General features: G+C 38.9%; 1 protein-coding gene across 1 annotated transcript in view; it reads left to right on the top strand.

Annotated features, from left to right (window-relative positions):
- Positions 1 to 6,486: 6,486 nt before the first annotated feature.
- Positions 6,487 to 17,955, top strand: part of LOC107675876 (roundabout homolog 2-like) — a 129,863-nt gene continuing 118,394 nt past the window's right edge. The window contains exon 1 of the mRNA XM_016470376.1: positions 6,487 to 7,233. Within this exon, the coding sequence (XP_016325862.1) occupies positions 7,176 to 7,233 (58 nt within the window). The 5' untranslated portion in view covers positions 6,487 to 7,175. The remainder of the gene's footprint in view (positions 7,234 to 17,955) is intronic.

Below are 17,955 nucleotides of genomic sequence, written 5' to 3'. Positions count from 1 at the left end.
TATGTAAATAATAATATGACTTAATATATAATGCATTTCTTGGACATTTTCTCACTCTTTATTTATTTACATTTTTAATGAAGAAAAAATTCCAAAGATTTCCAAAATCTTCTCAGATCTTTTGACCCCACTGCATGTAGAATTTTCATCAGGTATAAGGAGCTGCAGGAAATGAGGTGGGAGGTATACAGTATGCAATGTATTTTTGTTTGTTTTTAATTATTTTAATATTCATTCAAAACAGAAGCTCTAAAGAGGGATCTGAAATCATTTTCATGCTAATCTAGCATAACCCACTGCTAATGAAGCTTACCTGAGGAAGACTTGGTTTAAACATCAAATGAGTCTTGGAGATCATTTTTGGCTTTAGGGAAGGCCAAATAGAGGTTAGACTTGTGAGGAAATCCCAGACACACCTTCTGAGCTGCTGTAGAGTAAATGAAAGAGAGATAGAGTTAAGAAAGAGACGAGAGAGTAGAGCAGACTGAGGTAGCCAGTAATGTTTCCATCTGATCCTTTATCAAGATAAATGTAAGGTCCTATAATTCATTTAAACCTTACATAATCACTGGCCTTATGGCCAAACCAATGCTGTCCACCAGAAACTACACGTTTACATTCTGATAATTAAGTAATTTAAACAATAAATTTGAGAGGGCAGGCTATTACTGTAACTGTTACTTAAACACAATGTTCAGTTTATTCATGATAAATTTATCCGTTTATCCACAAAGTTTATTCCGGTCCTTGATTCTGATTGGTTGAGCCACGTTCGAAGCTGTTGTAAATTACTCTACAAACATACACCTTTGTTTACTTCTGTGTGTTGCTCGGCAACCACTTTATTGCAACCACAACTGTTTCTGAGGAACTACATTGTTTGGTGGAAGAATACTTTTTTTATTAATATCATTACACTATATTTGCTCTGTTTTATTTTGTGAAACCTTACTACATATATGGAATAACCGTTTTATAAAAGCAATAAGCCCCGTGAAGCTTCTTGGGGCTTATTGCTTTAATATACTGAAGAATGGCCTCAGATGTCATATTGCTTTTGTAAAAATGTTTCTACATAATACTAAATACATACATTTTCATTGAAAATGTTGTTTTATTAAGCAAATTCAAGTGCCGACTTTGCATTCTGTGTATTTTAGCATGAAAGAAAGCAATCTTTTATAATTGACGTTTGGTATTTTCTAAAAACAAACACTTGATTCAAGTTTCCTAAAAAGTTTTCAAATTTTCCAAAAACAAACACTTGATTTTCTTTTTTTGTCACAAGAAATATCACCAGCATAAATTCATCATCTCCCATATCTCTGCATGTCAATGTCAGGAAAAAAAAGCAAAAGTCAAGTCCATCAGGAGCAGAATGATCTGACCTTTTTAGGTGCACGGTACCTCCGCTTCCTTTGGGTTCCCTCACCAGATGGTCCACAGACAAAAACCGGTGGAGAGTCCTGATAGATGATTTGGGTTGATCTGATTATACAGCCGTAATTGGCCAAATGAGTTGACAGCGATAGGCGCTTGATTGGTTTAGGTGGGAACAAACGAAGGTCTGGAGCATGTGGCAGAGCACTGGTGGCCATTGTGGCGTGGGAGATGATGGAGAGAAGGGCACAGCGAGAGGAAAGGAGGGATAATTTGATGTGGGAGGTGGTTTTGTTCACGTGTGTGAGTGTGTTTGCCTTCAGCAGAGCTCGGATAAAAAGCGTGCCCTTGTAATAGTGAAGATTTTATTCAACCATATGAATGCTAATCTCGGGTTATTTCTCGTGACTGACAGCGTGCTGTAATTTTGCTGTTTTTAAGCTCCTTTGAAAGCCTTTGTTGAGGTAATTTTCATTTTCACCATTCGATGTAATGCGAATGCGTAATACGTTTCATTTCGTTTTATGCCTCTTTGGTTTGATTGGCTGGGTAACGGTAGGAATTACTGTGAACGCCTTCAACCATATAAACCATATAAACACAAAGTCATGAGTAGGTCCACATGGAATTTCACCACTTCCTTCAATAATTGTGGCGGAAAAGCTGCATAATTTTGTGGAATTGAGGTTATTGTGCATCTGTTGTGGTTGTAGATTCAATGCAAGCTTATAAATGACATTAATATGTCACTAAGAAGCACATGCATAAGCATTTTTATTTTTTCTTATTGGTGTGCATGAAAGAGGTGATGCTTCTACGTATAATGCATGATATGGTTCTCTGGTCGTGTACACTTCCTTTGGTCACCCCCACTCCACCGTCTGATTCTGAAGTGTCTCTCAGGCTTGGGTAAACATCTCTTCTTTTTAATTAAAATAAATCCACTTTCAGCCAATATTTAGCACCCTACAGGGACAGGGCTACCTTTCAAGATATGGGGATACAGTGGGTAGATTTAGAATGGAGATATAACGAGGGAGATTGAGATACGGAGGGAGTTCTTTCATCTAGCCGTAAAGCAGAGACATGCATTGTTTATGGATGTGTAGAACAGCATTCTCAGTGCGAGGCCACATACAGGCCTGCTATACTCTCTAGAAGGGTTTACTGCACATAAACACTGCTGAAGATGCACACAACACAATGTGGCTCTGGAATATATATTTTTTCCTCTACACACTAATGTGCTCCACCCAAGTAGTATTTTTATATATTTTTTTGTAATTTATTCCTTGCTGTTGTCATTAAGAAAGAGTTATTACACAGTATCTCTCTCATATATGCTTATATTAATAAAAGATACTTAATATTTTTTGTGGAAGCTGTGACATTTTTCTTTTTTTTCAGGATTCTCAGGATTCAGGATTCCAAAATGAGCCTTGCCATCACGAGAATAAATTGCATTTAAACTACATTAAAATATATTACATTTTAAAATAGATTTTCTTTCTTTCTTTCTTTCTTTCTTTCTTGTCATCACAATAATAAATTACTATATTAAAATACATTATATATTAATTTTTTTTTTTTTTTTAAATGTAGTAATGTTTTACAATATTACTATAAAACATTATTACATTTAAACTACATTAAAATATATCACATTTTAAAAGATATTAGGCAAGGCAAGCTTATTTATATAGCACATTTCATACACAATGGTAATTCAAAGTGCTTTACATAAAAGGAATTAAAATAATCATAAAAATCATAACAATATAAACAAGGAATTTAAAAACTATTAAAATTATTCAAAAATTGATGAATTAAAGAACATATTCAAATATATTCTTTCTTTCTTGCTTGCTTTTTTCTTTTTACTCACCATCACAAGAATAAATTACATTCAAACTATATTAAAATTAAAACAACAATAACAATATTATTAATAGTAATATTTAGCAATATTACTGTAAAACATTATTACATTTAAACATTATTAACATGATAAAATTTTAAAATATATTAAAATATATTATTTCCTTCTTTCGTAAATATATTCTTTCCTTCTCTCTCGCTCTCTTACTTTCTTTCATGTTGCTGACTGGATGCTTGCTGTCTGAAGGGATATTTTCTATGGATTTTTTCATAATATTTTGTCATCTTTCAAATTTTCACATATAAAAGTAATAGCACACCTTTTCGCAACATTTGTTGAAATAGTAGTAGTCTTACAAAGAGGCATTATCAGAAGCAGCATCATGTAACAGGGTGTCCAAGTTTTGAACTTTGTGCCTTTTCATTCCCTGTACAGTCATACAATTGAAATGTGACGTCATATCAGAGGAGCGATTCAATGGCGTCCCATTCTATAGCAGCTACCTGCGTTACTAGTGGTTGGGCTGACAAAGGAATAATGAATTCACATTCATTGTGAGGCTCACACGCATGGATTAAACTATCAAGAAGATTGCTGGATCTGGCTTGTTGAAAGCACTCACCGCAAACTAAATGTTGCAGCAGCAAAAACCTCACAAGCTCCAACATGTCGCCTCACAAACAAACAGAAGAGGTGGAAAATGCTTCTGCGAGTCAAAGCTATCATTATGTACCTACTGAGAGAGCCCTCTTTTTAAAAGAAGCACTGTGATGGCACTGCAAAGGTGTGTGTGTGTGTGTGTGTGTGTGTGTGTGTGTGTGTGTGTGTGTGTGTGTGTGTGTGTGTGAAATGCAGCAGGAGTTCGGAGCGAGACCAGTTGAAAGAAGGGGATGAGAGAAGAACAGATATTTGTTTTTAAGTGTCTGTTTTTGAATGATTTCCACAGAAGGGCTTTTATTTTGCATTGATGTCAGAAATCAGTTTGAAAGCAGGGGGATTCCAGCGTCCCGCTCGCGCAGGGAATCCGGCCCCTGTGTTGCCTGCACAAGTCCAACCGCTCTTCTGAGGAGTCAGGCCATGTTTGATGATTTTACAGGTCTGCTTTTATCGGCCCCAGTGCCTCAGGTTTGGCTGCTATTGATACAAGGTTTCACGCCGAATTCAAAGCATCTTTTATTCCAGATATGCTTGAATTCAGTTAAACGACACACTTTTTTTAACTAGCACTGGAATAAATCAGAGATAATGTGCACAGTGGCAGTTTTGAAAAAAAAGTGTGAAATTTGCCTTTTATCTGTAAAATTTAATTGAATTAATAAAAAAGGCAATTGTGACTGTATGTCACAATTGTGATTTTATTTCTTGTAACTGCAAATCAAAGTGCAATAAAGGTGTGCGTCTGTGTGTGTGTATATATATATATATAGTGCTGTCAAACAATTAATCGCGATTAATCATATCCAAAATAAAAGTTTTTGTTTATATAATATAGTGCTGTCAAACAATTAATCGCGATTAATCGCATCCAAAATAAACGTTTTTGTTTACATAATATATGTGTGCACTGTGTATATTTATTATGTATATATACATACACTCACATACAGCATATATTTTGGAAATATTTACATGCATATACATTTAAATATTTATATTCTTATATTTTATATTATATATAAATATATTTCATATATAAACCCAACATATTTTTTCTTAAATATATACATGCATGTGTTTGTATTTATATATACATAATAAATATACACAGCACACACACATATACTATGTAAACAATATAAATATAATAATATAATATAAATAAACTTGTATTTTGGATGCGATTAATCGTGATTAATCGTTGTCTTTTAGAAAATTTAGCATGATTTTACTAGAGTAATGTAACTGTAAATATCAAAGAGTTAATTTTCATAAGAGTGAAAGGTTCTCAAATGATTATAAATGTGAATGTGGTGAGGATGTTTTATAGGTAAACTGAAAAACCCATATTGATCTAAATATTGGATTGTATGGATTTTTTATTTATTTATTTATTTTTGTGCCTCCTTTGTGTTGCTTGTTTGAAATATATATTTTTAAGGTTAACATTCTTATAAATTGGTCCTTAGGTTTATCTGGCATATTATATTTGGAACTATAGGAAAGCTCAGAGGTCTTTGTTTGATTGGGCTCTGTGTTTAACTGTACCATTAGGGGGCGCTAAAGATTCGTCCACAAAGCAGGTGGATTAAAGCAGCCAGGCGGCATCCAGTGCGTCCACGCTCGGATGGAGATGCAGACACAAACCCGTGCTCCTGCTCGGTTGAGCTGCGGCACATTTCACAGCATTTATTCACCCTGCCTGACACTCGCTCTGAAATTAAATTTAAAATAAGAATTCTTAACCGAACGCGTCTAAATAGCATCAAGCGAAGGAAAAACTGCATTTATTTGCTTTAATAATGCAAAGCAAGAGCATACATGTTGCCCGTCAAAATTACATTTAACGTCAGTATGTAAGTTAATTCCCTCTCAGGAAATGAGATTTGTGTGTTTGACCTCCTCAGTATTATCCACTTAATGCAGGACAGCCCATCAAATTTTAATGAAACCAATTATACAGTCTTAGAGCTGAGACTAGAATATAATATCAGTTAATGGTGGTCTTCCGCTCTGCAGTATCAATCTATCTATCTCTATCTATCTATCTATCTATCTATCTGAAAGTATACAGTTTGATCTAGTTTATATTATATTTCGTATTTTATTATATTGAATATATGTATCTTGTATAACTTTTATAATTGTTTTTTTGTTTTTATATTTGTATAAAAATGTAAATTAAATAAAAAAAAAGAAACATAAGTGTAATTATAATTAAAATTATAGTATAAATAATATAATTCATATTGTATAGGCTATATCCCAGATTTAGCGGTTATTTACAAGGAATAAAATCAAAATTGTAAAGATAAATAATAATAATAATTTGTATCAGTTTAATTTTACTTTGTTTTATATTTTGTATAATTAATTATATACTATTGGTGGTCCTACTGTCTTTTCGTTTGGAGTGGTGCCGATCGTCTGGCGCTTTGAGTCAACTTTGTGGATAACACCATGGAAAGCTGTGAGCTCAGATCGGAGAGAAGCTTTGAGCGCTCCCCAGCCACCTCTGCCCACAGCATCCTCCTCCTCCTCCTCTCCTCCCGCTCTCCTCCCCCTCGCTGTTTCTTCCTCTAGCATGAGCGTCAGTCTTGGCTCGGCCCGGGAGCTGTGCGCACAGGGGTGTCAGTTATGGAGCTGTAGGAGCGCTGCGGAGCTCTCGCCCTTCGCAAGATCACATTCACTCTGCTGTAGACTCACAGAGAGCGTTCGCACGGGGCCAGCGCCACCCCGACTGATTTACGCTGGATTTAACGGCGCGCCACGGAACTTTGAAGCGGCTTTTCTGGACGTGGAGTTAAGAGTGTAATGAAACGAGAAGACATATTTACACTTTAAACACCGGAGACGGTCGTGAAAGCGATCTGTAAAGTGCTTCAGAAGCTTTTGAAGGAACCGGAGCGCGCAACATTTCTACGCGCGTTTGGACAGATCCGCATCTGTCTTTACGCGTGCTCTCTGCTGTTTCTGACTCGCTTCTGCTGTTTTTTAGTCCCGTTAGGATAGAAATCAAAAGCTGGTATAAGGCATGGTATAACCCACGGGCTGACAGACACTAGTTCAATCCTCACTGGTGCGCGTGGATCTCATTCCTCATCCAGAAAGACACCATGAGCTCAGCGAATACTCATCTGACATTTCAGCTAGATCTGAGCGGCAACTGAGAGTTCCTACATACTCCAAATACTAAAAGAGGAGAAACGTGTCCAGTGTTTGAGAACTGAGGTGTGGAGTGGATGTGGACTATGACAGAATGAGTCCTCTAACACACCTTTTACTCTGTGGATTAGTATACTTTAACCAAGTGGATGGTGAGTTACTTTTTATGCTCGGTTTCTAATAGAACGAGTTTTCTGAGACTTTGCGGTTCGTGTATTACCCTGTTAAATGCATCATTTAACTTTATATACACCCTTACACAGTTTCCTTCATTATTATTATCTTATTTATTTTGTTTCAATTAATTTTACAAGAAAATTATTTGTATTATACAGTAGGAGCGCTGGGTTTTATTTTGGACACTTTTTTTCAGGCATCACTTGGCAAAGTACATTTAGTTTTAATCCGAATAAGAATGTAATGTTGCTGCGTAGAGTGTTTGTGGAGAATTATTTGTACTTGGAGGGGGGAAATACTTGTTTGTTATGATTTATCATAAAATGTGTTAAACTTCTGCTGTAGTCCATATTTATAACTCCAGCGTTAAAGCAGTGTGGTTAGGTACCAACTAGTGCTTTCCACAGCAGGTGCCACAGTCGCGGTAGTCTCAGAATGTGGGGTGACACCTGCTGTGAAAAGCACCAGAGGATGCGCAAGGCGTGGCGCAAAGATTGCACATATGGACCCCAAATGAGAAACATAGGGTTTAAGAATGACAAACTGATAATTTGAGATTGTTTTTGCAAAGAAATGGATATGCAAACGTGATCCAGAATGAGATTTCATCAGTCCAAGAGTATGAAACAATCAACTGAACCAATTACACCAGACACAATAGTCTGCACTGAATTCTGAAGAGCTTTCAATATTAACTTCTGAACTGGTGCTGTTAGTTGCATCTTCTGATATGTCTGTTTTTGGTTTCATTACTCCCTCTTGCTTAGTCCGTTCTGCTTTTTAAAATATTACATCAGGATTATTATTCAAGTAAAACTCAGAGGCTTATGTGACTTATGTCATATTTAAAACAGCATGTTTATTTCCCCACATCTGTTCATGTCTTTTCTCTGCATTCCCTAAGCTGCCTAAACTGCTCAGTTTTGTTGTATAGATCAAGACCGTAAAGGAGTTTGGAAGCCAATCACTTCTGTCTATTTGGTAGTCTCTATTATATATCATAACTAAATGAGTAATGGACAATGAACACTTGTTAGCTTTTTAATTAATCGCTAATGAAGATATTGTTAATGGTGTGAAACAAATGGCTCGATGTAGTCAGATTAGTGTGTCCAACCATTAAGTCTGTATCTTAAGAAAATAAAATTAATATACCTAATTACAGTGTATGGTGTGTTTAGATAAGGCAAACTGCACTTGGAGTTGGTGTGGGTTGTATTTGGGGTATTTTCATGATTTGAACAGTTCTTATTTGTCTTTGAGACAGTCACACACATTACATTAGCTGTGTCAAGAGCGCCTTTGTCCAAAATCCCCGTTTCGCACTTAACAGTGTTTGCTTGGGTTTTTGTTTGAACTCTTTAAAGAGAACAAGGCCAGTAGATGTTACAATGACTGATGAGGGGCTGAGTCAGGCTACAGCTTCTGCCATTGTCCTTCCAGCTTCTGCACTTGTCTTGCTGTTTGTCTCCTGTTTTTGTCCCTGTATCTACCATGGAGCCTGCTAGTCTAGCCCAATTCAGCTCAGAAAATCCCTGTCCATCCCCAATTCTGTTGCGCCCCAGCTGCCGGTTGCTAGGCACTGGTTGAAGGCAGTTTTCGGAGGGTAAGAGGGGTGTATCTTTCTAGAAGGGCCCATGAATCACCCCGGCGAACTGTTTGCTCCATAACCCTCCTCTCTCCCTGTCCGACTGGTCTGTGAGAGGTAATCCGGCCGTTCTGGTGGAAGGAGGAGCTGGGTTTGAGGAGCAGCCCTCTCCAAGCAAACAAAAAAGGCTGTGGAGATGCATTCAGAAAAGGCTGTGTGTGTGTAACAAAGCTGTCCTGGGCTTGAATGGCCGTAGTCATTTAGTTCTGTTCAGGGCCAGGGTGATTAATGCTGCTCGGGGAGGGAGGGGTAAGAATGAAGACTTGGGAGAAAATAGTTTTTGGGGTTCAGAGTTAGTGAGACAGGACAAACCTGATACAGCTAGTCTGTAAGACTGAGACGTTTTATTCCAGTTTTGAAGATCTTTGGCGATTGTGCTAGTCCGATTTGACCATTTTTGCCTAGCATCCGGTGAAAAAATGCATAGACTTACATTGACTTTGACTTGAATCATAGAGTCTTAGGTGGACTCTTTTCACTTATTTCTTCAGAAAATGCAAAAACCTAGTTGATGTTATAAGATACAGTATAGCAGAAATGCTTACTCTTGGCTGCAGTATTTTGTCCTTGAAGCTTTAGGTTCAATGCTCTTGTCCCTATGTCCCCACGTCCCAGTTTTCTGCTATTATCCAGGGTCTGATCCCTTGGTTAACTTTGCTGCTTTTAGTAGTGTGTTCATAACCGAGAGCAGAGAACAAGACGATGCCCCACTCCCAAGCTCCCCTGGTGGAAGTGAGGATACGTGCACCTGCCTGCCAGCGGTCCCTTGTGGGTCCGCTCTAATGACGCCGCTGTATCTGTCTGCACGCTGAAGCTTCAGTTCTGCAGTGTCAGGAGAAACTAAAACCCAGACTAGAGTGTATGTGTGTCTACGAGTCGTGACTGAAAGAGGCAAGGAGAAATATATAACTAGGCAATTCATCTGCAACAAAATGTGTCAGTGTGGTGTTCATAAACACCAGAGATGAGATAGAGATGCATGTAAGATTATTTTGGGTCTCTTGTTATGGATGTTAGATCATTTGGAAGTTTCAGTTTTCTTAAATTCGTAGTGTGTTTGATAGTACCAATTACATGAACAGGCTCGATGTAATTGAATGTGATCTGTAATTAAACTTGCAGTTGCGAGGTGGGTCTGATCTGGGGTCTTTACGAATGAGACATCATAAAAGCTGGGTTTAAATGGAATTGTTCTGCACTAGTTGGCTAGGCTGTGATGCATCACTGTCGTAATTGTGCCTCATTTTCGAAGAGAGACCTGTGGTAATGACGCGTACGCGGCTCAAAACCACAAAGCAACCACACTGGAGTCAGGGAGTGTTTGTGCATGTGAAGATGTGTGACTGTTTCTCAGTTTAGCACTCAGATTAAAACAAGGATGGGCTCTCGGAGAGAGAATGTGACGGATAGCTGGAGCGAGAGAGGAGATGATAGGCGAGCAAAGAGAGAGCGGAGGGTGTAGGGAATCTATAATGAGGGTTAAAGTCGGGGGTCAGCGTGTGGGCACTTTGCTGACATTGTTGTAGTATCAGGCAGTAAGAGCATTGAGTATCTCAGCATGGGAGGCTGGATAGTATTACACCACTGCTGCTATACTTCGAGTATCACTTAAACACTCTAAACCTGCCTCTTCCTCCTCTGTGAGTCAGCCAAATCCGTCTTATAATTAATAATTACTTCCTTTGCAAGCAACAAGCGCTACGTCAAGCCAAACTCAGCCTCAGGAAGTGCGACGGAACAGGAACAAGACGTATTTCTCTCATTCACAGTTTTTGTTGACTCGCGCCACCAATGGCTGTAAGTGTGAGAGTGGATGAATGACATTTAAAGGCGGCTGTTGAATCGGGAATGCGATGCATTGGAGTAGCTGTATTTTAGCAGTTTATCTCCATAGAAATGTCACAAGCAGCACAAAGTGAGGAGATTATATACATTAGAGTTGGAAAAGAGCTTCAGGGGGATGAGACCAAAGCGTTTTCATCTGCTTGGCTCGCTCTCAGTCAAGCATGCCTATGACATTTTCTAGAAAGAGGATGCGGTGGCGTGAGACTCGGAGCCTTTTGTTAGATGTTTCATTTGTTCTTGGGATTAGAAAATGACTTGATGTGGCCCCGATTTTTGTCTCTTAGATTTAGTTATACTCTTAGTCCTTCAAGCAAACGATATGGTTCTAATACAACACAAGAATTTACAGTTGCTTTCCAGTTGCTGTCAGGTGTTTCCCCACAGTTAGATTCTTAGCTTTGATCCTGTATCATATTTGACACGGTAATTTCAGTTTGTAACTTTTATAACTAGTGGCAATGTGCAGAAATTTCCTGAAGACTCTACTGATGAAGTATTTTTTACAAGAAACAGAATTCCCCATACTTGCTGACAAGATCAAATATACATAATGTAAACTCTTTGCTCTGCACATGTACGCACTGATAACACTCTGTTGAGTCACAAGATGCATATTATTTCCTAAAAAGTGGATAAAGCCTGTCAAGATACCTTTTTTTTTCATTTAAAGACCAATCAGTTTTCAGACTTTTACTACATGAGTTAGCTTTGATGTATGCTGTACTCTTAGAAATTGAAGAGATGCACATTCTTTCTCTTCCAGAAAATGGACCAAAAATATTGATTATATCCAATTAAGGGTTGAAAAAAACCACCTAAACCTCCCTAAGCTAGATTGCTGGTCTTAGACTGTTGGTCTCCTAATCTGATCAGTTGAAAACTGTCCAAATGATCAAACATACTAAAGAAATCTGTATTTGTTGAGCCAATTCATTTGGTCTTTAATGTGAATAAACAAAAGCGAATGAGCCAAGTGTCAGATTTTCCCTCAGGCACGCACTTTCCCTAGTTTCCTAGACCCAGCCTGCCAGTCAGAAAGGAAACTACAGTGCGATAAGTATTAGGGACAATTTATCTGGCTAGAGATCGTTATTTGGTGATAGCGGCCTGGCCTTTATCTTTCTCTCCATTTGACAGTCAACAGACTCGACCGAACACAGTTTGTACAATCCACTGACTTCTTCAGTCCACAAAGTCGTGTTTGAGAAAGTGTCATTTGCTCTTTCATCGGTTGGCTTCACCTTGCCCTCGTTTAGTTGTCTCTCGGCAGCTCTTAGATAAGAAAGGATCTGTGTCAAGGCTGAATGACTCAACACAAGATAACACAAACAGATAAGAGGACCCCCCCCCCCACACACACACACAGAGTGGTAAAGCCCAGATAAAGAATTTAAATGAAATTCAGCTAGCGCTATTTTTTCAGAATAATCAAATCCCGAAGCTGTGGTTTTTCCCCTTTGGTCCGGGACTCGCTCCAGCCTGTGCCTGATACGTATGAGACACTGTGGAGAAGAGAGTGAGATTAAAAGCAGCTCTGCCGGTCATGAAAATGGATGAGGTTCAGCCACAGTGGAGCAGCTGAAGACAGAGAGACTGCCCGGCACTCCAAAGTGCATCCGTCATGCGCGTCAGGGCAGTAATGCAGAGAAGAACAGTGCAGGGCAGTGTATAAAATCTTCCACGCTGCCGCCTTCACTCTCATGCATCACGGCTGTGCTTCAGACCGCCCGCTGTGCGTGCGAGACCAGGCCTTTTGATTATCACAGAGAAAGTTTTACTGAAGAGATTTTATAACTTCGCTGAATTAGGAAGTTTATGTTATGAGTTTGAGGCAAGTTTAGTTTCAGCCAGGATTAGAAAAGGCTTTGTAGGTTGACATTTAGGGTTGTCGTACATCACTTGTGAAGTTAAGTACACTTAACAGTCTAAATTATAGGTTTAGATTTAGGATTGTATATTTCAATTCAGTGGTTTTTCTGTCCGATTCACAATTAAAAGCTGAGACTTACTGAGGTTTAGAAACTGGCTTGATTGGATATATTACGGTTTTTATTCAGAAGTCGTAATTGTAGATGAAATTATAAATGTCCGTTTCAGTTTCTTGTAAATACACTGTTACTTGGAGTTACACACAGTTTCTTGTAGATACTCAGTTTTGAAAGCAGGATTGTAGGTTTAGATTCAAGATTTCGTGGTTGGATATTAATCGTTGCAGTGTTATTTGTGGCGAACTTTTTCCAAGTAATGATATCAGTGACTCATGTTTTCTGTCAGCAAACAACTCTTGGTTTCCTGGGCATAGTCCATGTGAGGTTCAGGCATGACTTTAGTTGGTTACCTGAGTCTGTTGATGACCTTTCATGTACATAGCTGAGGTGAATTTGATAAGGCAGCGCATCTGTCATGAATACGACCTGGCTGACAACACATTGAGTCATCAGCTGAATCTACATGGAAAATGGCGAGAATTCCCTGAGTACTTCCATTTATAAAATGCAATACTGGTCTTCAAAACATCAACTTTGTACTTTTTTTTTTTGGCATGTATATATCCTATAATCACTATTTAAACTGTAGAATAATTGCACACTTGTTTACTCTTGGTTTCAGCCTATAGGTTCTTGTCTTACCATAAATATAAAGTTCTTATCATGTAGAGCAGACCCCTACAGACCTTTAACTGATTTAAACTTAAAAGATCATCTCTGTACCCTCTGCAGAGATGTTCAGATTAAGCCTTCTATGAAATGAGACTTATAAATCTCACTGGACCTGCTTTGGCTAACTAAGAGAGACTTGGGCTGATCCCAGGGCTCAAGCTTTTCATTAACTTGCATTCCAGGCACACTGTATCTTTCACTATACCTGCAGTCTATACCTCAATTCAGCTGGGACCAGCGGGCAAAGACTGCAGCCAAGTCAGTGACATGCCCATGTGTTTAACAGCGGCCACCCACATCTTCCGCAATAAAACTGCCTTCTCTCAACTCTAGTGACTAATGTGGCCACCTTTCTTTAGTTCTCTTCAAAAGCACATAGGGTTTATTTATTTTTCGCTCTGTTGACTTTGGACCATGAACTGTAAGGTATACTAAAGACATTACTGTATGTCAGGAGACAATCATACCGCTTTTTATGTCACTCCACAAAGTCGTGGCTGCTCTTTAGATCCGTTCAAAGATCAGCCGTCACCAGGATGCAAAGAATGAGCGAGGAATGCCGCAGAACACCTGTGTGTGTGCGTGTTCATTAGGGTGTGGGTGCATATACACACACACAAAGCCCTACATAGCTCTGATGTTAGCACACACATGCTTTTATAAAAGACCCGGCACCACAATATTTTCACAAAGTCAAACAAACTCACACCTGCGGGAGCCCATTTCAAAGTGTCCACGCTGACCTGACCCACATTATTTTACAAGACAATCCTGGCATGTTAAATAGATGTTGAATAAATATGTACAAAAAGCGCATGATAACAAGGGCTTTCAACCACTGCGGAAAACAAAGAAAAAACCTTGTTTGGCTATTAGTAGAGAATCATCTGCACACATATCATTTCTTTAGCAGTTATTTACTATGGCTAGTTGATGAGTTGCGGCTTTGTTCAGTTCTCTAAACATAAGTATTAAACTACAGCTCATCCTGGACAATTGTGAAATGCAATTATAGCTCAAATTGTGTGATTTATTGACAAAAGGTGTGTGCTATCTTTTATTTTTTTATTTTCTGAATTGCACCAAATCGAATAAATGTGCAAACAGTAGGCCTAACATCCCTGAAAACATCTCACCTGGCCCTTCATAAGAGCCAGACCTTAGATTCCTTTCATCCATTCATCAGCCTGAGAGAAAACGAGAGAGTTGATGTGAATGCAGAAGAAAGGAGGGAGTGAAAGGACGAAATGGAGGGGTGTTGATGAGGGTTGCTGCCCTTCTCAGAACGTGGAATTCCGTCTTCCACGCCTTTCCTTTTTTCTCTCAAGGCCCTGACAGGTCATTTCCTGATGGGAGAGACCGATAGAGGGAAGACTGCTGATAGAAAGCGTCAGACGGAGATGGAGGGAAAGAGAACTCGTATCCTGTGAGGAGAACATAGAGGTGTGGGGAAAGATTTGAGAATGAAGGAGACAACTTGAAAGGAAGTAGAAGCCGCTGAAGTATAAATATGTACAAAGCCATTATCTTTGATTATTAAATTCTCATTCCTCTAGTTGGGTCTATTTATATCTCACCGCAGGAGCGGACTCGGGAAGTGTACACTGATACAAAGTCAATAACTCACTGCAGGGGAAGAGTGTGTGTAAAAGAGAGCGAGATACATAGGAAGGCAATATCTGGAAACATTCCTTTTTTTGAAGAGGAATATAGGCTTCCTGGAATTATCAGGCTCTCTCGTGTTTGCTTTCCACGTGTATGTCTGTGCAGATGGAGACAGGTCAGATACCGCACTGCTCAGGTTTACTGGGGTTTGTTTGTGTATATGCTATGCAATTCCATCTGAGATAAGTTTTCAAGACTTACCGGCCAAAGTTATTGTGCATCCAGGCCTCTGTGGGACGCCGGAGGGCAGGCGCTGTGTGTGTGTTGGGTGACAGGGTGGCGACATGATGAATCTTCAAGGGTGTTTCTGTCCGTGCGAGGTTGTGCCGTGTGTGTATTCAGAGCTATGTCTGAAAGCATCCAGTAACATCATCCCTGTTTCCCCACAGACATTTTTATATTTTCCACTGATGACATGATGAACGAGTCACTGTCAGACTAGCCCGAGTGAAGATATTCATCTCGGAGAGAGAGAACTTCCAGTGCCTGGGTTAAAGGGCTTCCATAAAATTCAAACCCTGCCAGCATTTCAGGTTTTCATGTTTATTTGTGTGTTTGCTAAGTTTTCAAAGCAAATTCACTTTGTTTCCCATAAGATTTGACAAGACTGAGAACAGGGATGTGGTTTGAAACAGGGTTGATGTAGCAAACAGGATGCAGAACTGCAATTCTGATTTAAACGTAAGGAAACAGAATTAACATGAATTTAGGTTCAAATAAATTAATGCAACTTTTTATACAGAAAAGGCAAGTTTGTCAAAACAAGTCATGTTTGAAATGTTTTTAAATGTTTAAAAAGTCTAGAAGATAGATAGATAGATAGATAGATAGATAGATAGATAGATAGATAGATAGATAGATAGATAGATAGATAGATAGATAGATAGATAGATAGATAGATAGATAGATAGATAGATAGATAGATAGATAGATAGATAGATAGATAGATAGATAGATAGATAGATAGATAGATAGATAGATAGATAGATAGATAGATAGATAGATGATAGATAGACAGGTGGAGAGTTATAGATAGATAGATTGATGGATAGATGGACAGAATGATAGAATGATAGAACAATGGATAGATAGATAGAATTATATAATGATAGATAGATAGATAGATAGATAGATAGATAGACAGATAGATAGTCACTGCCATTTTGACCCCATTCTTTCAGTCTCAACTTTCTTTTCTGCTACTTAAAATATAATAAATAAAAAACAAGGAAAATATTTTCTCGTATGTATGCTCAGTGAACCATAAATTATTTTCTACTGTGACGTTCCTTCAGGCGCATACTAATCAATTAACGTTAATCCGCATCAAAATCCTGAGATAACAATTAGTCAAACGGTGACCTCTTTCCTCGCCTTTTATTTATTGCCAATGGAACAGTGTAATTAGAGCACCTTTGGGATGTTGCCCGTGGTAACCTCTGATCACAGCTCCACACACACACACACACACACAATAAGTGATGCGTCCTCTGGGGGCCTTCCTGGCCTTGCTGCAGTGGGTGGTAGAAGCTCTGGCTATTGATTTGAATGCTGGGCTGATGAATCTCAAGGGAACCAATAAAAATAATTACGAAGAAGATCATCAAAGCTCCCCAGCCTCCTGCTTTGCACATGAATAAATGCGTGGCAGCGCTAATAGAAGAGCGTTGGAGGTGGCATACGTGGTCATCTGTGCCCAGAAGAAAATTTTATTGCTCTGAGGTTTTATTGCTCTTTCATGGTTCTCAGTTATGTTTCTTTGAAGTATCAGATGTTTCTCCTAAAAACCCTTGGGGAAACTTTTAAATGTAGAGCTGTATATTTATGTAGAGAAGCTTAGATAATTTGGTCACTGATCTGAACAGAGTTTGAGATCTTTTCTGAAACTCTTGAGTAGATGTGTGTGATTTCCTGGATCTCAGGAGAGTTGTGATAGTCTCCATTTGTTCTCATTGGTGTCTCAGAGAAACAGTTTGAGATTAAAGAGGTCCTGTTTGTGGGTGAGGAGATGCTATGACTCCTATAGCGAGGAGATGAAGAGAACTTTATGGAAATGTGCTGTAGATGGCTCAGCAGCAGGCAACAACATTTCAAACTTTTTCTGTCCTCCACCATCCATTAAGTGGTGGCACAATATGTACAAGGATGAAATTAGTCCTCTCGCCATGCAGGAGACAAGAGGGAGGTTCTGCAAGTGAGCTATTGTTCTTAACCAGCCTGTAAACAATGACTAACATGACAGTTCACCCCCTCTAGGCTTTCTCATCCATAGAAAACACATCCTCCTCCTCGGCTGATTCTGTAGGCTGCATATGGCAAGGAGGAGGAGAGGAAGACCGGCTTTAGGAAGCTTAGATGAGGTGGAGGTAGATTATGCAATTTCCATTTTTCTTTTTTTCCTAGTAAAATCTACTTTCTGGAAAATGGATGGATATAAATTGCATCAGTGCGTTACATGTCGTATCAAGAATGATTATGAATGCATGAATCAAACTCGATTGGAATGTCGACAGTTTCTCACATGGATTTCCACGCATCATGTGTGCGTTCCCCAGTCCAAATGTGCGTGCATATGCATATATGCCTTTGTGTGTGTGGGCTGGCTGGGGGGTCTAAGGGAAGAGGAAATGGTTCTTTGAACGGTGTGCGCTCAGAGACATAGTAAAGAGCACTCTCCCAGGCGGCCAAGAGCACTTGATTGTACAACAAGCAATGATCACATTAAGAGAGGGCAGCAGGAAGAGAGAGAGAGGGAAACAAAGAGACAGTCAGAGAGTGGGAAGGAAATAAATTGACTTTGCCAGTGGCTTAGTCTGCTGATGGGAGAAAATATAGAAAAAATTACTTATTCACACACAAGTGTGTTAGGGGTAATGGAG

Source organism: Sinocyclocheilus anshuiensis, unplaced genomic scaffold, assembly GCF_001515605.1.
Source record: "Sinocyclocheilus anshuiensis isolate Anshui unplaced genomic scaffold, SAMN03320099.WGS_v1.1 scaffold1832, whole genome shotgun sequence".
NCBI classification, from domain to species: Eukaryota; Metazoa; Chordata; class Actinopteri; order Cypriniformes; family Cyprinidae; genus Sinocyclocheilus; species Sinocyclocheilus anshuiensis.
Note: the sequence above shows the minus strand (reverse complement) of the source record. Positions and strands in the feature narration are given on the sequence as shown.